Here is a 23,531-nt window from a genome sequence, read left to right on the forward strand (position 1 = left end):
CCAGCGTACTTGGCGGCAGCGAATGGGAAGCTGGCTTGCTAACAAAGCACCAACCTTGTACTGCTTCCCAGCTTTGTTAAGGCTAAAAAGCCATCTTTTTCTTTAAGTATGCGTAGTAACAGTAACATTTCTTGCTCTGCTTACAGACAGCGCAATACCATCAACTCCCACAAACCAATGAGATGCCTTCAGCCACCTGCACTTAAAACAAATTAAAATATAAAAATGGAATATTGTATATACATATGGACCTATAACACTATTTTAATTATCTTTATATATATTAAGCTTATATAACTGTACGTATTATGTATTATTACATCCACAATACTATAAAAATAGTATACGACTATAAGAGTATATGTATATTATTCCAGATTATTATGTAAAATTTATTATTAATTTATTTAATAAAACCTCTAAAGATTCTGGTCTGCAATGTTCTTATGAACAAAATAAATGGCATTATATGGCATCTTACTTAAAAAGTATGTCATAATAATGGTTTACAAATTTATGCCCGACATCCAATGTCTCCCAAACAATGCCACACATATATTTCTAGAAATCAGGCCCAAAGCCTTGATTATGCTGGTTGGTGTTTAATAACTGCCTCCAAAATATATCTCAATATAAAGCATGGTGGGGGAAGCCATGGCTGAGATGATCTCCATTGCTTTTCTGGGGGTTTTTTTTAGGTCTCAAAATGGAGGCGCTAGTATTGGACTGCTGACTTGGCTCCAGCAGATGAGAGCTGGCAGTGGGAGCTAATGGTTTGCCGCGACCAGCACTGTTTGCATGGAAAAGCAGCTGTCGTCTCCACGGCGATTCTGTTCAACCCGGGGTTGAGATGTGTCCTGCGGTGCCAAGCAGGCCCAAAGGGATCAATTACACAGGCCTCAGCATCCACACCAGTGCTGCTGGGGTATCCACGCCCCACCACCTCCACCATCTCCAATACCACCCTCTCAAAACTCTGTTCTCCACCCAGCTACCTCTCTCTTAACTGCACTTTAATTAAGAGTCCTAGTTACATTTACATAGACATAAAGGGAACAGTTGTCAAGCTGATATTTTGCACCAGTTTTGGACAAAATATTTTGTCATTCATGCTTTACATTACAGAGGTTCCTGTCACAGTTATGACAAAATATCTTAGCTGAGATTTATTGAGCCATGTCATGATGAGAATTCTGGATGTGTGCTGGAACCCCTTTAGAGGGCAGCAGTGAGCAAGATTTGTTTATTTAAGTGCCACCTGTGGATGTCCCTTCATCCTGATCAGGGTCACAGTGGGTTCAGAGTCCATCCGAAATCACTGGGCATGAGGCAATATGTGCCAATATGTGTTTTTTCTTTTTGTTTCTTGAGTTGTTTAGTTGTGTAGCACTTTGGGTCTGTGTTTATTTTTATGCAGTTATCCAACTTCCGAACTTGGAGGCATTTTCACCTTACGTAATCAGGAATATTACACTTTTGGTGCAGATATACAGCTCCATTTGTGCTGTGAGCAGAGAGAGGAATCCTAGAATACTGGACGGAGACACTGTTTGTACATATTTACTCACACCGGGGCTTGGCAAACACATAAGACCAGTCTCAAGCACACCAGAATTGTATATAATGTGTTTTTTGATTAAAATCTTGAATGTTGCCCAAGAACCTGGAGCTATATGGCAGTGAGCAATCGCACCTAATCAAGGTCTATTTAGGATTAGATTGATGTTTTGGCTGAGATTAGTGTTAGAGTTGGGTGCTAGGATTGGGATTTGAGAAGATTTAAGTTGATTAAATAATTTAAATAATACTCATTAGGTTCAGGCACTCTGACTGATGGACAGAATTAGAGTGCATATCTAAAATCAACCGTGAAAGCACTTTTACTTTGTGGCTCCAGGGCAAAGCGTATCAGGGTAAATTTTGAAGTCCTGAAATAGTAGAACTGTGGTCTGAAAGTTTTTATAGGTAATGAAACATAAAAAGTGAACTAAAGTGGATCGTACTTTCATATTTTCTGGATGTGAAGCACCTCATTGTGCTGGCTTGTAAATCACTCACATACATATTCAGTCACTTATAAAAACTCATATAACCACTCATATACCTATATAATCTCACACATTCACATACTCACACTGACATTTAGTTCTTCACAACACTTCACTGAAATCTTTCAGTTATTACTCTTATTATCATTAACCACCTCATACACTGCATTTATTGAACCCCAGTGACGCATTACTTTGCTCTGATAGACTTTGCTCTGATAGTGGTTAGATGGATCCTAGGGATTCGCTCGCCTGCTGCCTTTGAAGAGAAAACCAAAAATAATGTGGACGCATCGCCGAACAAACAGCCTGAGTTCCTGGTGAAGAATCACTGATCACTGTAATCAGCAGCTTTTGCTCTCTGTGGACGCCACCGTCTCAAGGCCTCTTTTCTGTGATTAAATCTCCCAAATCATGGCTGAGCTGAATGGCTGATTAAGAGCCTCTCAGTCTGATGGTATAATCAGAGTATTAGGGAGGGAAGGAACATGTAGCCTCACAAAAGAAAACACTTAATGGGTTCAATTATTATGATCTGGAGGTTACTCCTAAAGAACTGTCTCAACGTCTCTCAGTCTGTCAGTGGAATGTCTAAACAGTGCTATTTCTGAGGATGAACTGATTCACTTTATTATCTCCACACACTGATTTCAGTATCAATATCTGAACTCAGTGATTCAGTAGCAGTGCTCTGTTCTGTAGTAGCACAATTAATTTATGTAAGTACAGTGACTTGATATTAGGTTTTTACGTCATTTTTACACATATGCTTTCAATTTTGTCTCATTATTTTAGGTTATTTCTCATGTTTTCATTCAGAAACCTGAAAAAAAAAAACATATACCAACATTAGCTTTAACACATATTTTACAAAGTTCACAAAGCTGCAGTATTATCATTTCATTTTTAAGGACCACTTCAGTCAAATTGATGATTTTAAACATTTTCTTCATCGGTTGTAAACATAACTACTTGACCTTGGTGGTTATACTTTAGTTGAATATAGAAAGTGCTTTTGGTTTCATTGCACCACTATTTAATCATATTTTACCCATCCGTGGCAAGAAACACATACACAAACTTATATCTGTGAACTGTGGGGTTATTACCCAGACCTCCTTTCATTTTCTGGAGACTTACCATTACATTTTCCACACGTACTACAGGCTTAACCCTAAACCTAACCGTGAAGCATGCTTTATTCCATCAAATGTAATGATTTACATTGTGGGGACATGCTGGTATTCTCCACAACGAGGACAAGTCCCCATTATAGAAGTGTGTAAAAAGGTTTTTGTCCGCACAATGTAACACAAACCTCCATGCTCCAGTCCTGCTTCTCTAACTTTTACGCCATGGCTGCCCCCTCTCTGGGACTTCTAGTCTCTAAAATAAGACTTTAAACAATCAGATAACATACACTGAATGTACAAGGAACGTTTTAAAACTAGAACAATATGGATACGCAGTTCCACCACATGAAATAAATATATACATGTAGTCATTACATAATTTATAATAATATGAAAGCTTACAATATTTATGAACCAGCATCCCATAATTATGAAACATTATCTTTTAATAATGAGATCTTATACTCTCTCCTTGTTGTGCGACACTAAACTCAAACTGTATGGCACTAAATTCAGTGAATCAATGTTGCTCTCATTGTCAGCTGGTCAGGGCTGTTGGTCAGTGCAAGTTCCTGTGATAGCCATAGAATGTCTAAGAAAAGCCTAGTGTTCATCATGGTAACACAGAGTAATCATCACACTGCTGACATCTGGTATCCTTCTGCTGAGAATGGGTGCAGTGTATGGGCTTTTTGCATCCCTAGTTATTCCAGTATTATTGCCCATGACAGTGGGAAGTGTGGCCTGGCAGAAGCAGTGTCAGGCTTTTTCTGGATTCCAGCATGGGGATATCTGATATGTGGAACTCTGAGAGACAGTTAGTTTAAACTATGACAAAACATCTAAGGATGAAGGCACTGCCCTCTCTCTCACATACACACACATGCATACATGCACACACACCTGAAATCTCTCAGCCCTGTCGCTTGGCTGGCAGACTGTCCAACCTGATGAAATTACCATTTCCAAAGATAATGCTGTGGAAAATCAAAGCCCTTCCCCCTCATCTCCTCTCAGTCAGGAGCCGCTCGCAGGAGAACAGCACTGCTGATGCGCTCTGATTTAGAAATGACTTGAATAAGTTAAATGGACTTCATGCTAATAGGGGGTAATGGTCTCTCTCTCTTTCTCTCTCTACACACCCCCTCTCTATATACATGTATATTTTTAAAATCCTCCTCTCCTTTCCTTCCAGCTTGTGCTCTAGCTGATTTGAATTGTTCCACCTAACTAAGCTGTTCTTAGCCCAGGTTTGATCGGCTATGCCGAGGGTGAGCCTGGCTTATGAGGTTCGAGATGGAGAGATGGACGTAACCCCAGGAGAAGTTGGGGGGGGGGGTGCATTTAAAATGGTGGTGGCTGCAGTCGCATGTGAATCACTTTATTCTCAAGGGAAGAGGGAAGGAAAGAAATGAATGCAATGAGAAAATCACAAATAAGATAGTGGTAATGAGTGTTTATTTAAATGGAGCATCCAGGAACACCTGGGTTTTATTACTGAGTAGTAAATCAGCTGGAAACAGCACTTTCTTTCTTTCTCTCTCTCTCTCTCTCTCTCTCTCTCTCTCTCTCTCTGCAAACCTCTACTCTTTCTTTCATTCTCTCTCTTTCTGTTTGTTTACTCTCTCTCTCTCTCTCTCTCTCTCTCTCTCTCTCTCTCTAGGAAAAGAATAGCTTGCTTCAGCCAGCTGAAAATTGCTTGTGTCAGTAGTGGTTTGTTTAACATTCCATCACAGAAAGAATTCTAATTTTATTCGCTAATGTGTGCCGTTATAAATCAGACCGGCCAGTTTTGCACTCTTTCCAACTTAAAATGGAATTCCACTGATTTTTTCTAAATTTCTGCATAATTAAACAGTTGAGATGTAAACAGCTGTAAAGCTTTCACAGAGTGAAATACAGAGAGGTTTAATATGGAATGCTCCACTCTAGAGAATCTTACAGAGTGGCAGGGGTTCACAATGATGATAATGATAGGAACCAGATGTCCGATGTGTTTAATGCTTCATAAATAGCATTTTTCTAAATAGTAATAGACATAGCTGTGCTGAGATCTTTTCTGAATTCATTGTCTATTTTATCTGCTCCACTGACAATATAAATGCAATTTGTAGTTCTACAATTTCAGACTGATGTCAATCTGTTGCACTGCATACTTTCTAAACTATGAGAAAGTATCCACTAGTTTCTGTGGGACTGCTCAGTGTGTGGCTCAAAAACTTGTCTATTAAAAGTTGGCTTGGGCAAGGTATTCATTTTGATACTTGGCAGCTCTTTGCACTGTATCTCAAGCATAAGAAACAAGGGAACCTGGCATGGATCTGAGCCCAGAAACAAACACACACACACACAACCTGTATACATATCCTTTTTATGAAATGCACATGTAAAGCCCCCTTGAGCTAGACAGAAATCTGTGGAATTGGAATGGAATGAACTGAAATACAGAGGAGCAAAGATCTAAAGACTCTGGCAAAACACAAATACCTACAGCAACTGCTCTAAGCTATTTTAAACATGGATACATATTTCCATATACCATTCAAACTTTTGATACTCTCCTGATGGAATATATTAACATTCACAATTAGGATACTGTTTTGCTAATAAAAATGCTTATAGTAATTACTTAATGATTACTTAACCGTGGCTAAGTTTAAGATGATTACATTTCAAACATATGGCTATTTATTCAATTTTAAATTCTTATTAAATCTTCATAATTTAATTGATTCTTTCTATTGTTATGTCATTATTTTGTTGAGTGTTTCTCTGCTACTTGGTTGTGGAGCACAAGTGGGCCACTAAGTGTACCCTCAGGCTAGAGTGGGCAGTAGTGCACCACTAAGTGCATTTTGTAATCACAATCAATGAAAAATAAAATACACACAGACATACATAAATATATATATATATATATATATATATATATATATATATATATATATATATATATATATATATATGCGGTATACTGGTTTTAGCACCAAAAAACAGTTTTTATTTTTGTTATGATATGAATTTTTCATATACTGACCACACCGCTTTAAAAAGCCTAACCATCTCCAGAACGCAGCACAGTGGTAAATTGTTTCACAGGGGAGATTTTTCTTTGCTGCGCTGCTAAACATGCATGTAACCAGAGCATAAGTATTAGTGGAGTTGTTGAGTGCAGTGAAAATGGACAGGGAAAGTTCTGAACCAGAAGTTGTTCCAGACTTTGAAGTAGAAGATGATGACCCCGAAGAACAAGGAGCCATGTCTGTTGTCTGGAGGTACTTCAGGTTTAAAAGGTCGGATGTGGACCAAACAAACACTTACTGTAAATTCTGTCGAGCTAAAGTATCAATAGTAATTTTGCTGGGAGTTGCACATTGTTGCTATTTATGATTCTTGTTATTATTTATTTGTTTAAAATATTGTAATTTAATGAAGATATTTGGGACTTCTTCAGGGCCATACAACAACTGACAAGCAGCCGTGGTAACTTTATATCTAAATAACCCTTATTTGTTTAAATATGTTGTAAATTAATGAAGGTAAAGTTTTCTAAAACAAACAAACAAACAAAAAAAAAAACTGGTGAGAGATTGATAACATTAACAGAATGTAGCTGGTTTACATAAGTTGTGTAAATTAGTCTATAGTTTTGAAGTTATCTGAAAAATATGTTAAATAAAAGTTATGCATTATCACTATCTGTCATCTGTCATGCCATATGATCCCTTCACTAATATAGCGCCACCCTCTGAAAACTGACTATGACTGTGGGGCCATGCAAACCTGTATTAAATGTAATATTGTATAATGTACCATTCTGATGACAGTGGAGTATGTTACTTTTAACCAATCTACAGCATCTTCTCACAATCCACGTGGTTAACACATCATGCATGGGGGAAAAAATGTCAAATACAGTGAAACCAATATAATATTGAAAAATACTGTGATATAGAGTTTTGGTCATATCGCTCAGCACTTATACATATATATGATGAATTAATCAAGCGGTGAGTAAAATATAAGGGCCACTGCTGAAGTCCTCCACTTGGTAAAGTTCATGGAGTGACATTAAAAGACTGAGGGAGATGCAAATGAGCAGTGCGTAACGAATGAGGCCAAATTAAGCAGCTTTAATTGCAGATGACAAGACAGAACAGGAGCTGCAGAAATTCTCTCTCTCTCTCTCTCTCTCTAGCTACCCCTCTCTCTCTCTCTCTCTCTCTCTCTCTCACACACACACACACACACACACACACACCTTTCACGATTGCCCATCTGCTCCCATCATTAACATTAAGAGTATTCTTATTGAGTCTAATTACAACTGATAAAACCAAAAAAGCCCAGAATGTCTGGCAGTGCTACAGATGTTCTCCAAATATTCATGAGATTTGGATTATTCTTCTTTATGTTGTTATTATTTATTTTTAGTTGTATATATTAGTCTTAAATTTGACAAGTACACATTTAAAAATGTCCTTGATGGGACTTGTATCTCACTCATTGACATCACACACGAGTGGGTTATATGGTTAATATTATGTAACAGTTAGTTCCAGCCACTTAGTCTAACAGATATTTGTGATAGCTTTTCAGATAGAAAGAAAAAGATCAAATATGTATTCATCCTTTCTTTGACTTTTTTTTCCAAATTTCTGTCAGTATTGGGTGTAGTACCAGCTTTTGATTTTATTTTATTTTTTCTTTAAGCAGCAAAGTGAAGAAGAAAGTGTCTTCTGGTCCATTTTTGCACGAGCTGGCAAAAAAGACAAAATATTGGTGTTCATAGTTTTGATGGAAAAAAAAAGTTGTGCTTGAGGTTCCTGCTTTTCTTCTTCTTCTTCTTCTTCTCTTCCCCCCATGTTGTTCCCTCACTGAATTATTCTGCTCAGCACCAGTTGTGAAGTAATGCCTCATTTGTGATTCAGCTTATACAACTATTACCTCATAAAGAAACACAAAACTGACAAATTAGTTCATTTCTATAACGTCATGTTCGAGCTGCAGTCTGTTTGGTGAAATTCTAAGGAGTGTGATAGCAGCTCTACATCAAATTCCAACAGTGTAATTATATGCGCTTACCTCCAGTTTCCCGTACCACCTTAAATGGTGTTGCTATTTCATTATGGTGCCGCTGCTCCAACTTAAATAGTGAAATAGTTACACTGGTTGCCTCTGTTCTATTAAAATGGCTTGGGAGTTAGGGTGGAGTGGCAAATTTGAACATGAATCTGGCGAATAGGTATCTTTATCTAAACAAAGTCAAATTAACCAGGTCCCTCTGTAACATCTTCTGGCATGAACACTTTATTGGGCCATTCTCAGTTATTATGTCACTAATACCAGCTGGGGATTGTACTCCATTTGTTGTAGAAGTACCCCTTTCAGGTGAAGAGAGTTATAAGAGTCCTTCATTTGTTTTTCCTTTCGCAGAACTACGAATATCAGGACATTCAAGGTCATGTGTTACTGCATACCCCATCATCGCTGTAAAAATCTAGGATCTGTGACCGAATCACAGCTGTGATGCTATTCATGGTAACAAACTCTCTCATTGTTTCATTGTTTAAGCGCTATGTAGTGTGTGTTGGTGGCTACAATATCACACTGAGGAAGACCTAGTGGCGGAAAGTGTCTGTGTCGGTAAGTTAATAAAATATTTTTTATCAGAAATTGTAGTAACTTGTAATTTGATCATAAATCACCAAGCCACAAAGTCCACAAACAGCATGTAAACAGCATGAAAATACACAGGAATTTATTTCAGCTGTCACAGTTAATAAATAAGTAAAACCCAGGTGCTGTTAGGGAATGAAAATGATATATTTATGAGCATAAAGCTGCAGGTTTATGAAACGATGCCATAGCTTTGCTCCTAGAGTCACTGTTTATCATCGTCTAATGATCCGTTCAGTGTATTGTGCTGAAGTCGGTTTCTCGTAGTGGTGTAATAGAAGAGCGGGGAGAAAGCTTTGCCTTGCTTTTGTAAGTATTTCCCTTTTTTTATCGGTTTGTTTAAAATACCCTCAGAATTCACTTCTTTTTACCACTGTTCTCTTTATCACTGACTCTACTCTTCACTCAATGGCAATGGTGTAATAAACTTCCCTTGCTGTAATAACATTCTGCTTGTTTTTTTGGGATAAGAATCCATTCGTATTTGTTAAGGACAAATTTTGCCACTTTTCTGTTCACTGTTTCTGTTGTGTGAAAATTAGAAACAGGCATATGCAAATGTTTGGGCACCACAAGTCCAATGACATGTTTGTTGAGTTAAAACACAATAAATAACACATCTACAAAATATAAAATACCACCTTTATTTATTGTGTCCTTGTAGAGGATGTGTTGAACTATTGTCTCAAAATAATAATAATAAAAAATAAATAGTAAATAATAATAATAATAGAAGTAACTTGAGCAAGTGTGTTTAAACTTTTGCTCCCCAACGGTAATGCAGATTTCAAGAAGTAGGTCATTGAAGACTCACGGTGGTAGTTTTGACCCGTCCTCCAGGCTGTGTACAGGTCCAGCCTGACCGGTTTACCAACAGATCACAGCCTTCATCCTCCAGACACGGCACCATATCACACCACTGCTTACTCCTCACAATGCGAGCTGTGGAGCAGAAGCAGATAAAAGAGGGTGAGACACAGTGTATATGTGAAGTGTGTAAAGGCTGAGGCTGAGCGTGAAGGTGGCGGCGGCGGCAGCAGCAGCAGCAGCAGCAGCAGAGCTGAGTGAAGTGCAGTGTATATGCTTCAGGACCGGCTCCTTCACTGTGAGCTGTCTGACTTTTTCACCCCATCAAATTCAGCCCTGGCATAGCAACATCATAGTGACATGTACAAGTTGCTGAGGGTATTAACTTTGCCTACTGCACCACACCGCTTGAAAAAAACAAACCAAAAACAGCAAATACTGAGCCCCAGCTGTAATCATTTTCATATTTTATTACATTAACTGTAATTTTTAAGAATATAAGTATAAGTATATATAAATGTGCATAAAATATGAAATGTGCTTATACTGAATTTGCACTGCAGTACAAAGGAATTTGGACCCTGCATTTAACCTTCCTCTTGTGTTAGAGTCTTAACCGACCTGTTTTTAGGATTTAAATGCATACAAGTACTCCGTAAATTTGTTTATTGCATCAAGACTTTGTCAGGAACTTCTATTTCAACAAAATTATATATATATATATATATATATATATATATATATATATATATATATATATATATATATATATATATATATATAATGCTCTTGTTAAAATTATGGTGCCAAATCTGGAATCATAAACACACTATACACCAACAGCCTACAGCTATCTACTCCTACAACCACTTGAACTTCAGTTGGGGGCTTCTATCTTTGCCTGTTTCACAAACAAGTAAAGACAGACATGTCCAGACAAGTAAGGCCCAGTCAGTTTAGAGTTTGTGTTTTGTGTAGTGTATACATCTCCAGTTTACAGTCTGCAACAATGAAAATTAAAACTAATTCTTTCATGGGTAATGAAGCCTAACAAGGTAAACAAGAGGTAATAAACAAATTGGTTGATAATTAATAGTTTTTAGGGGATCCTATGGCTGATTTAAGACACGGGTCAAAACTGAACAATTAACATAAGAGATGGTAACAGAAACCTAACACAGGAGGAAGGTTAAATGTAAAGTTCATGAATTTAATCATAAAACATTTTTAAGAAAACTCTGAAGATTTTCTTACCACTTGCTAGCTCTCCAATCTGTTAGTGTGCTTTAAAATCCCCAGTGAAAATGGATTAAAAAACTGTCTTGGTCTGATATGCAAGGCTATCTCTCTCTGTTTATGGCAGAGAAACAGCATCTGGATGTTGTAGATATTGTCAGTCTAGGGAATCAATCCGTAATGAATCAGTCCAAAGCTCCCTTCTCTGACATTTAGGCCATGGCTGCCCCAGTGAAACTTCCAAGTGCATAAAACCTGTACTTTTACAGCAGTCAGAATCGCAGTCTGGTGCCACTGACATATCAAGTTTACCCTTTAAACTGAGAACCCAGAGAAAAGCTGCTCCTACATCAAGTGAGTCCAACCAACTGAGCTTTTCACATCATCAGAGCTCATAAGGATTAGATCCAATGTCTGTAACTGGTTACGTATTTAATATGAAGCCTCTTACCTGTTTTTATAATTAACTTTAATCAGAGAATTTGCTCTAAAAGCCTGTCAGCAGAAAGCCTTGATTACTCTCTGGAAGATGTATCTAGGCTCTTTAATGGGGGATGATTACGCTTTCACATCTGACGGTTTATATTCTCCAGCCTTTGCTCACATTTATTTTGTTGGTGCAAATATGATTCTTGACGTCACTGAAGCGTGAGGCGGATGTTTGGTGATAGGACGCGATGGTGTACAATCAGGGATGTGCCTAATTGCCACAGATTTGCATCTCTGCCTGTGAAGAGACTATGACGAGGTTCTGATGCTCCGAGCAGACACAAAAAATAGGCAGTAATCAGTCCTAATTGTGGGTCTAATAGACGAATTTAAAGCACCAGTAATCATAGCAATGAAGCTGCTTAAGGCATATCAGTGTCACCTCTCTGTTCTTCCGTTCACACAATGACCAAGCAAAGAGCTCTTAATTACCCTCCTCCGAGTCACTGACTCTATTCACTGCACTAACTAGAGCTGCCCGATATGAAGACAATGATAGCATTGCATTGCTTTTTAAGTGAGTACTGTGTGCCTTGTAATATACAACAAATCGCAGAATTTGTTTGAAGTCCTACTTGTGTTGAATGACCTTCTCTTCCAACATTTCTTCAAAATAAAATAAAATAAAAGGGTATTGTTTCACAGCATCTCCCTTTTAGTTTCAATAACAGGTCTTATTCTTCTGGGACGGCTTTAAACTAGATATTGGAACATTGCTTTTTTTTTTTTTTTTTTTAAACATCACTGTGGTCAGATGCTAGTGTTGGATGATCCAACACTCCGTTATACACTAAATATGGTTTTAGGTTTTACAACTATGTTCCAGATACTGTTGGTATTTTATGCAGTGTGGTATAATTTATGAGCACAGATGCACACACTCTCTTCTCTCCATGTTTTGGGGGGACACTAATATATAGATATCTATGGATATCTATGTGAATGAGAATCACACTAACAATTTAATTCTGATAATGTTCAGTACCAATACATTTCAGTAGTCGTAGTGTCATATTTATTTATTTATTTATTTATTAAATAAACATTATTGTTTACATTACTGTGTAAAGCCAGAGACCACCCTTCTTTATTCTAGTTCCATTTTATTAGCTAACATTAATTAAAGCTTCAACATTAAACACTGGAATGTTTACAAGTTATATTTTAGACTACATGTTTACTTGTACATCCTTTGCCTTTACTACAGCTCCCATTTTCTGTTGTACTTAGAAATAAAAAGCTCAGTTGCAGTAATTCCAGATGATTCCATGCACATTCAGAAATACTAATGTGGTCATTTCCTTTTATGTTCAGAGAAAACAAACAATCTCTTTTCTACAGGGTCGATGAGTTCTTTCATGGTTCTGTATCTTATAACACATTCAAATGTGTAATTAATTATTAATAATTGATTATTATGAATTATTCATTGCTTATATTGTATTTACCTTTCCTTATGCTTTCCTTATGATGTTTTCAAAAATAAAAAAAGTTATGTATAGTTTTATTACAATTGTGAAAATCATTTATAAACTCACAGCAAGCTTAAATTAATCCTTCTACAGATGTGGCCCAGTTGCTGAATTGCTAACCTTCACAGCGGACACATGTCGAGTGATAAAGAAACACAAAGTGTTTAACAAAATAACACCCTTAGAAATTTGACTGATAGCCTGTTAGTCCCAGTTCTTAATCCAATTGACCACAGAAGTAGTTGAGGGCATCTGACACATTGGTCAGTGTATTTAACCCCCTCACTTACATTTCCCACAGCGTTATCTGATGTCATACATCAACTACATGCAAGTACCATCAGCTAATTTGAGTATTTGCAGCAACACTGTAATCAATTTAGCCCATGTTGAGCCACTCTCAATGCCTCCCAAGAGCTACAGGACTCGAGCCGCAGGACTACGCAATAGTTATGAAATCAAAACGACCTGGGTGGAATCTGCTGCTGACAAAAAAAAAAAAAAAAAAAAAAAGAAGGCCTGGGCCCACAGTTCATCTGCCCATGATAAGACGAGGAATAACATCATTACACCCGCAGCGGGACACTATCTCAGCGAAATGCTATATCGTACCCATGTCAACAGCCCGCAACCCTGGGTAATAAATCCTGCCTAATGCTGTGGAAAGCGCAGGCCTGGCAGGATACAGGAGCTCAGCTGTAGAGGGAAAGATCCGATCGCAGCTGTTTATCTAATAATGCATCTGATCTGGGGCAGCATTGGCATTCTCCTTGAGTATACAGTATCCACAGCATTCGATCCAGTCTGCGAGAAGCCAGCATCAGCATTCGGCTCACCCCACCACACCGCCGCTGATCCCCGGCATGACCACGGCACTTTGCAAAGCTTTTTCCTTCGCATTTTGTCGTCATTATCCAGATGCATTTATCACCAGCGAGAGAGAGAGATACTGCTGCTCCACCTGAAACACGCCACTTTCCAAATGTCAGCCTGCCCTCGCTCCTAATTAAATCCCCTCCAATGCCATCTTGTACTCTCACTCACTGTACAGAGCTGTTTTGCTATTTTGAATATCAACACTTTTACATGGAGAGTAGTGGAGCATCCAGGAGGGAAGACATGTTATGTTACATGGTATCTTTCACTGTCACTGTGGGCCCCTCAAGGGTTGCATTGATAAAGGCAGTTAGGGTTAGTTAAGTATTGTTATACCATATTCCACTGCAGTTGTAAAATGTAACCCTAGAGGGCCATACCTATCAAAACTGACATATGTCATTCATTTATTCATCTGGTGGGTCCAGAGCCTACCTGGAACCATGGGGCATAAGGTAGGAACGCACCCTGGACAGGGCGCCAGTCAATTGCAGTGCAATGTAACACTCACCAAGTCACTCACACACTCACAGTTGTGGGCAGTTTTACACAACCAATCCACTAGTGTGTGTTTTTGGACTCTGGAAGAAACCCAGAACATGACTGGACTATGAGTGAATTACCACTGTTACAAAATGACTACTAACATGGCGATGACTCAAGAAAATTTAAGCAATTAAAAATGTGATTTGAATACTTTTTTTTGTTAAATATATGAAAATGGGACGTAAGTGAACTAAAGGAGCTCACAGTGGTTTCAAACAAGTTTCAAGAATTTGATGCTAATTAGAGAAAATGCATCTGTCAAAATTTGACACTGCACATATAATAACAGGATTCTCGTGTACAGTACTTTTCTCAGTGCATTATGAACATACATAAGGTCTGAAGTCCTTATTCTTTACAAATGGCCTAGATGTCCATTTTGCTCTCTTCTAATTTAATACAAACAATTTTCACATGGTAGTTTTCCAATAAGAAATGCCTACTACCCAACTGCTCAGCTTTGTTCACCTAATAGCTGTGCATTTACCTGTGCTTTTTATGTGCATGATTCATATTAGTACCTGCTGACCTCCATAACAATAAGCTGGAGCAGCACTTACATATTTCCATATGTAGCTCCATTTAGATATTGGTGTTTTGTTAAATCAGACACATCATCAGCTCCTCATGTTTCAACATACTTTGTGGCTTAATATTGCAGTCGCATGCTGTGTCACATCAGTTCTGGTAGACTGGCACGGAAGATGAAGATGGTTTAATATACTTACAGTGTAATTCTTCTTCATATTGGCACAAATAATGGTGTATTACTTTGTAAGGATAAGCATAAACTAAGCACAACAACAACCACAAAATAGAGATACTATATTAAGGTACATAAATGTAAAGGGTAAAAATATATTCAGTTTGTGTGGAGAAAGATATTATATTTCCAAGAAATATACATCATTCCGGCTGTGAAGTATGGTGGTGGATGCATCGTTACACGAGTCTGAATCATCTGCAAATGGACAGTTTAATACATAACAATAAAATGTATGAATATGAATTTCTAGCCTTCAGGTACAGTCGTCAGAAGGCTACTAGCGCACACAGATGCATGCGGTCCCTAGTATAAGTCACAGTTCCGTTGTGTGCCACTGGACTCTGACATTCTCCAACTCCAGAGTCGTGCCGCTTCTCCCATCACTGAGCCCCTGGCCTGCTGCCTGGAACCCCCCTCTGCCTCCTCCGCCACTCACCCCCACTGCTCCCACACCATTAACATTCCCAGCAGTGCCTCTGCCAGCTAATGACAGCTCAAAGACCCTTTTAAGCAAATTCAGTGTGTCTTAATTTCACACAGGCCTTTTCCAACGCGGCACACCATTGTCGCTTACCACCCTCCCACTCTTTCCCTCTTCCACCTCAGCTAGGTTTTCTCGTTCACTTCCTCTTTCCTTGTCTTTCCCCCCTTTTTCTTTCACACATACCCTCACAACACCACACACAGTGTCCTAGGTCTCACCATGAGAAAATATCCCGCAGATTTCCCCCAAAAAAGAACCCTAAAAGGCGACACACTCAAACAAAAGCTCTTCAAGGAAAAAAAAAAAAAAAGAATAAGTAGAAGAAGAAAAAACACCCCCGAATGATGGCTGTGTCATTTGCTTTCATCACTCAAATCCTCTTTCATGTTTCTTTTCAATTTTTTGGGTTAAAACGGAAAGGAATACAGGATGTAGCCCAATTAGCCGTTCCCAAGCTGGGGGCACATTGCGGAGCGAGGCTCTTGCTGAGGCCGGGCAGCAGAGCCCCCCGTGCCAACCAAAATAAAAGTCCCCACCACCACTTGCTGTATAATTAGCCACCAGCGTGCCTCGCTCCTTCCACTCCACTGCCTGCTTTCCCGTCCGATTATTTCAGCCCTTCTGCTGCTTCTAACGAAGATGTGCTCCACAAGCCTGTCAGCCATCTCTTAAAAGCTTTAGCCTTGCAAAAAAGCAAGATCCATGTCATATAACTTGGCATGAGATGTTCAGAGCAAAAAAAAAAAAAGAAACAAGAAATAGAAAAAAAATACTTTGGTGTTTATCATCATCTCATTTCTGACAATGATTAAAAAAAAATGGGAAATGGATACGAATTTCTCACTGTGAGACACCATCTGTTCTTTTCTCTGCCGTGAGCCATGCAATAATTTTGGATGTAAAACCAAGCACCACAACCTTTAGCCCAATAACTCAACTCTAAGTGCGACCCATCAGGTTGGGGTCAGTCCTGGAGTCGCCTCTAATTTCTCTCAGCAACCTAACTAATACTAAACTGTACTGAAAAAAAACAAACAAAAAAAAACAATTAATGGTACCTGTCTCATACTAGACTTGATACCGTGTTGACGTGCTAAATCCAACATTTGTATCTGAGATTAAAAATACTGAAAGGGATTTTGTCCACTTTTACAGCTGTAACAAGCCCCTGCACTTCGGGGAGACCACTCCAGCCAGAGCTTGACAATAGGGAATGGTGATTTTAGGCTCTTATCCAGTTCCAGAGCATCTCTTTCAACTGGCTGTTGTTTTGTGTGGAGATTATACAAGCTATGTTTGCACAGAAAAAAACTTCTCAAAGAAGACCTTAAAGTAGTGCTGTGCATAAATGTATCAATTCATTTTCTGTACATTTACATGTTCAGAACAACCGGTTTCAGCACCTGTTCCTTTAAATTTAAAAAATGAGCCACAGTTCACCCTGACCCGCGTGCACAAGAGTTCAAAGTTCCCCTTGTTTTCTGTTGTTGTTTTTGCCTTATTTGATCAGAAGTCTTATTTCTCTGCAGTCATAGTCTTTGTTTTGTTTCATTTAACCTCATGTTTGTGCTCTTAAAACTGTGATTGGAGATACTCATATGAAAGGTTGGGACAATGCTAAAGTCTCTGCACTTGATATAAAAAATAGCTTGTTTAATTCCATGTTTACTGAAAAAAATAAAAACAAACAACAACAACTTTCTGGATGGTCTTATTTCAGTATGTGTCCCCTTTATGTTATGAAAAGTGAAACAGGGAAAAAGAATGGTAAATGAAGGCAATTGCTGTTTCCCTGTGGGTACATTTACATTCCTTGTACCTTAATAAGCAAAACTGTACCTGTGCACTTCCTCTTTTCTGACAGTGTGAGGGATGGTGACGCTGCGTTTATCCTCTCTGCATTTTGGTAAATGCCAGGCTGAGCCCTAATTGGCAGCAGCATTTGGCGTGCGGGTGTTTGTTTGCCCAGGCTCCGTCTGGCTGTGGGGGGCTCCGGGGGGCTGAGGCGTTCCCCCTGGCCTGCACTGCTATCGTGGACTCGCAGATGTGCGCTGACATTTCCTCCCCCTACAGACGCTGTGAGCCAGTGGTGGAAATGTCAACCAGAACAGGAACTGCACTGACGGAGATCATTTAATAACCACCGTCTGTGTGAGAAAAGCTTCTATACATCTCGCCCACCCCCAACAATATCACTCCCACTAGACTACTGCAGATCCTCAGGGACAACAACTAACCCTATGAGCTACAGTACACTGGCCTGGAGACCTGCGAACATCCCATACAGCAATCCAACAGAAGAAGTTTTCCTTTTACTGTAAGTACATAACAGAGCCTAATATATGCATCATCAATGTGATCAGTATACATATAAGTTAGTTCATTCCGTCGAATGGCTATACCGAAACACTGGGCACAATGCGGGAACACACTCTGGAGTGGGCGCTTATCCATTGCAGGGTAACACACACTCACACATTCACTCACACACACAGGTCCAGGTTCGTGGGTCCAGGTCCACGTTGGTAGGTGGATTGGTGACTTAAAAGTGTCCGTAGGTGTGAGTGTGTGAGTGAATGTGTGTGTGTGTGTGTGTGTCGCCCTGAGAAAGACTGGCGCCAACTCCAGGGTGTGTTCCTACCTTGCACCCTGTGATTCGAGGTAGGCTCCACACCCACCGCGCCCCTGCACTGGACAAATGCTTACAGATAATGAAAGAATAATTTTTTTTCAATGTGCTTGTATAAAGTTGTATATTGTTAAAAAACATGCAAAACCCACAAAGGCAATAAAAGGACTATGTTTTCCTAAAAAGTTGTAGATGTCTCCTTGATCATAAGGATTTGTTTAATCAACAGCACACTTAATTTTACATAATGAAGTATTTTAAACTTGGTAAAACTAGGTATTGGATGGTAACTTCAAATAATACTGGACGGATGTAACGAGAGATGTTGAAAGGGTTAAACCAACACATTCATGACAGAATAGCACTACTTACTGTAATAATATTATTTGTTTTTATTCTAATATTAGGTTTCTTTCTTTGTTGGTTTTTTAAACATATAAACACTCCTGAGATAAATGTCACTTTTCACTCAGTGTTCATTCCAAACATTTTTTTCACTATATATATCAAGGTTCATTAAATATGTATCTTGCCAAAATATATGACAACTATGTTTTAAACTGAATTTATGAAGCAGCATATTTTTTCCACACCAGCAACAAAAGCCAGTGATCTTTTCTGAGGACATCTACCCATTTCCTAAAATGTCCACTCTTGTCAATCTTTCTACTGTAGATCAAAATTATGCAAGCCATGTGCATCACATTTTTTTCTGGCACAGCTAATTCCACAGAGATTGGATCAGTGTTGAAAGGGAGATTGCTGTGCCTGAGATGTGTTTAAGAAATGTAAGCTCTTGATTTAATTACGTAACAAAAGTCTGTCACTGTCATTAAACGGCTTAAAGATTTGAAAGAGCCTTTTTGATGTGGCCAATTCATCATTCAGTCATTGTTTATTAAAATAATGCAATTTCTCAATGACATGAATGAAAAATTCAAATCTGATTATGTGCATATTGTAGTGAAAAATTATTGTTTATTTGTTAAATTTAACTTCATGGGAAAACCGTGCAGGTGCAGGAATGCCTATCCTAAAAGTTATGCCACATTTTGTTTCATGAATTTGCAATGAATTAAACTGTGTAAACTAATATATCTTCACTGTCCAATGAAAAACATGTATCTCCAAAGGAGTAATGTAATAGAAAGAAAAAGAAAACCCTTCTGAAATATAATTTTGGAGCAATTCTATTGGTCAGTTCAGCTGCTGTGTTCAAAAGACCGACAAAAAGTTACATGCTTTTCTTTGGAGAGTGACAATATATTGTATGTGCTAGAGGGAGTGAGCACATACACAGAACGTAAATTTATATGAAAAAAATCATTCGATTTCTCAGGAACTTTGACAAAGAACACTCAAAAAAGTGTTAATTTTGTTTTAATATTTTGTATTATTACAAAATTACAAACTGAAATATGGCATTATTCTCCAACTGCACAATGCTCCAAAAGTTATAGCTTAATTCAGTTTTAGATATTTATTTTTACACTGATGTGAATACAATTTGCACACTGACCATTTGAAAAAAGAAAAAAGAAATTTTCAAGGGTGGTTAAACTTTGTAGAAAACTGGAGCTAATGCTAATCTTTAAATTATTTTAATGAAATGATGCTACTGAAACTTTGACACTCATTTTGGAGTTTATAGTCCTAAACGTTGTGAGTGCTAGTCTCCGAGGTCCAGAGGAATACCAGGATCCAACTGCGGTAGACGCTCTGAAGTGGGGACAGGTCTGGTAGGCCCCTGTGGTCTTGACCCATTTAAAGTCCGCTGTGACTGATGACCATCGCAGAGATCTGCAGACAGGCTTTATTGAGACAATAAATGAGCAGAGTGTATACCCGTGACGGAAGACAGAGCATTATTTATGTATTTAGAGTAATGCTTGGCTAAGCTGCTGCACTGTTCCACTCAGCTGCTGATGCTGTCTGATCTCTTCTCTGATAGGTTGCCACTCCGGGTCTGATCTCCAAGAATGTGCTGAGCTCCTTGACCTTGTACTTTTTTTCTGGCTCTCTGCTTCCACCCGAGGAAGACTAGTGAAACACGCGGGTAATATATCCACTAGTCAGCACTGTGGGTAGTGATCAACTGGTCGGAGGCAGCATCTGGTTCTAGCTGGGAAGTATGGTGGAGGGAGCACTGTTGGTTAGGAAGTAGACGAATGAGTGTAGAAGTTTTCAACAAAAATGAAGGTAAATTTGTTTCATTAACACTTCAGAAGTGATGGAACCAGGTCCAGACAATACATTATACCAATTTTATTTTCCACACATTTACACAGTTCCTCTTTAATGAAACATCAGTGATATGTTTGGTGAAAATAGCACAAGGATCATAAAACACAGCACCTGTTGCTTTAAATGAGAATAAGCCACAGCTCAGTTTAGCACAGTTTCTGTGTTTGTAGGAGTTCCAGAGCCCTAAATAAATGTACTAATGCTCTAAAACATTTATTTGGTTAAAATACCCCAAAAAATATTCTGCATAGATATTCTGGATAAGCAGATTCGATGATAAATCTGTTCTTGTTGCAGTACCAAAATCGTATATTTTTCAAATAGCCTTTCCCTATATGTAGTTTCTTTGTGGATTTATTTTCACACTAGTTATTGTTTTAATTGCCATCTTGCTGTTTTACTGTCTTATTTTAATACTGTTAATCATTTTTCCTGTGACTTTATAGTGTTCTTGTGCATTCTGAATGATGTTTATAAATAGAATATAATAATTATTATTTAGGGGGTGGCATGGTGGCGCAGCAGGTAGTGTCGCAGTCACACAGCTCCAGGGACCTGGAGGTTGGGGTTCAATTCCCGCTCCGGGTGACTGTCTGTGAGGAGCTTGGTGTGTTCTCCCCGTGTCTGCGTGGGTTTCCTCCGGGTGCTCCGGTTTCCTCCCACAGTCCAAAAACACACATTGGTAGGTGGATCGGCGACTCAAAAGTGTCCGTAGGTGTGAGCGTGTTAGTGAATGTGTGTGTGTGTGTCTGTGTTGCCCTGTGAAGGACTGGCGCCCCCTCCAGGGTGTATTCCCGCTTTGCGCCCAATGATTCCAGGTAGGCTCTGGTCCCACTGCGACCCTGAACTGGATAAGCGGTTACAGATAATAGATGAATGAATGAATGAATTATTATTTATTTAAAAACTTGACTTAATCACAAAGTATAAAATGAAATGGAAAACAAAGTGCATGAACAGAATTTGATCGCAAATTAAAATAATAAACTAAAAGAATGCAAATGCAAATGATACAACAACAGCAACCTTTAAAGATTTTGTAATGGGTAGTAATAGGCATTAGCAACAGATTAATACATTTAGACAAGGTAGAATCACAGTGCACCATCCAATGCTAACAGACTTAATTGGATATGTGCAGCACACAATAATGACATTTCATAATTATCCATGGCACTGAAGAATCCTTGGAGCTTAAGTGTTAAGCTATCCGGGTAATGTCTGCTGATAACCGAGTGACTGGGTGTTTGAACCTGACATTTAAGGGGAATCAACTCGAATCGATAGCAAAGGTTAGCGCAACAGAGCCCTGGGCTTTACTGATACTGAGAGGGTCATAGCATAGCTTGGACTGGACTTTCTCGCCTCGCTGATCTCCAGACTAGTTCAAGATTCTGATCGATTTAATACGACGGCAGCATTTTCAGGCAATTCTCTGATGAAAGCCATTCCTGGACAGGTCTCAGTTCGCAAAAAAATAATCAGCGCTGGACCAGATTAATCCTGATCTTTTTGTACTGAGGAAATTCTAATACTAGGTTAAGGCAAGAAGATGGCTACCCTTCCATGTGCTCTTGTTTGCTTTCCTGCACAGACAACGAGGCACAGTGTATTTGACACTTAATCGCACGCTGCCCCTTGCGCAGACCTTGAGGTTTAACCGCTAGTGCCCTAACACAGCGGTGTACCTATGGGACATACCATTATGAGCTCTATCATGCACTGTCAGGGCATTGTTCCCTTAGATTGTAAACAACTAATCGATAGCTCATTTGTCACTGGAGTCTGAGGAAACAAGTTTTCAGGGATCCACTTTTCCAAACCAAATGAACCAATCAATCCCTGCTCCACCGAGACCCCCTCCTAGGGAGATGGAAGCGATGGAGGATGTCTTGCTCTCTCTCTGTCTCTTTCCTTTGCTTGGTCTCTCTCTCTCTCTTTCTCTCTCTCTCTAGGCTTAACTTTTGCAGTTTCCCAAGCTCTCTAGAGATTGGCTGTTGGAATGCATGGAACCGAGTGAGTTGAAGCTCGCTCTGTTCTGCTCTGATGGCACTTTGTGTTTAAGTGTTCCTGTCAGAGGCTCGACCCTGACTGCAAGTGGCAGGTGTATTATGGGCCGCGCCGCACTGTCCCTCGACAAATTCAAAGGCAACTCAACCACTCACCGACCGGCAGCTCTGCGGACGGACCCCTTGCTTGTTTTCGCTTTTTCTCTATTCCCTGTTCTCTCACTTTCTCTCCATGTGCCTTTTGTTTCTCCCCATCTCTTGTCCTTTTCCTTTTTTTCAGCTTGGAAAATGCTATGCTTCTCTCCCTATCCTCCCCACTTCATATTCCCTTTCAGCTTTCTTTCAACTTCCTTTCTGGTCATTGCGCTGACATAACTCGTCAAACCTCAAGAGCCCGGCATAGTCCAGAGGCTGAAGTCTTCTTCCTCTATTGCAAGGAGAAAGCCAGAATCAAACGGAATATGTCGTCCAACACCTGTCTCACATGCATTTTTTTGTCCTTTTGGAGCACTTTGTCTGTTTGTTGTTTTTCAGTCTGCATCTTTACACAAAATGGGCTCGGGAGCCTTTCCAAACCTTTAGATGGGGTCAGATCTGAAACGCAGTCCCAAATGCTGATTCGCTGCTGGGTGTTGCCCCCTGCATTGTTTCTAGAGCCAAGTGAAGAGAGTTCATCTCTAGGATGATGATCCCCTGAAAATGCCTTTGTGAAATTTCTAATGACAGCTGGCTTTTTTGCCCCTTCACCCAATCGCAGACTGGCTCTACAGTTACCCTGGCAACAGAACCACACGATTCCACAGTAACAGACAAAAACCTTAACTCTCCCGTAGCAATCCAGCATCTCTCAAGAACCAGTAACATGAATCCAGACTTCAGTGTCATTACAAGAGATTACAAATGTGGTCTCCGATGTGCCACAGAAATTGTGTTAACTGTGAGACTCTTCGGGACTGCTCCCGGAGGCACTGTTTTCACACGTATGTTGACTAGCTCTGGGCCTTCTGAGGTGCTGTTCTTACTCGCTTTACTCTGCAGCGTGTTTTACAGTTTCCCCCAGGATGGCATGCATTAGCCATTCAGCTGTGACAATGTGAAGACCGCCTGCTTCAC

The 23,531-nt window shown here is 39.3% G+C and overlaps 1 protein-coding gene across 3 annotated transcripts in view; it reads right to left on the bottom strand.

Moving 5' to 3' along the window:
• The window catches only part of tafa5a (TAFA chemokine like family member 5a), a 148,591-nt gene that overhangs the window by 9,869 nt on the left and 115,191 nt on the right, over positions 1 to 23,531 (bottom strand). For all 3 annotated transcript variants that reach the window (XR_010802280.1, XR_010802279.1, XM_066669435.1), the window contains exon 3: positions 9,675 to 9,802. Coding sequence is in view for 1 of the 3 variants with exons in the window: in XM_066669435.1 (XP_066525532.1) it covers positions 9,675 to 9,802 (128 nt within the window). In the remaining 2 variants the exon portion in view is untranslated. The remainder of the gene's footprint in view (positions 1 to 9,674; positions 9,803 to 23,531) is intronic.

Source organism: Hoplias malabaricus, chromosome 4, assembly GCF_029633855.1.
Source record: "Hoplias malabaricus isolate fHopMal1 chromosome 4, fHopMal1.hap1, whole genome shotgun sequence".
Classification (NCBI taxonomy): domain Eukaryota; kingdom Metazoa; phylum Chordata; class Actinopteri; order Characiformes; family Erythrinidae; genus Hoplias; species Hoplias malabaricus.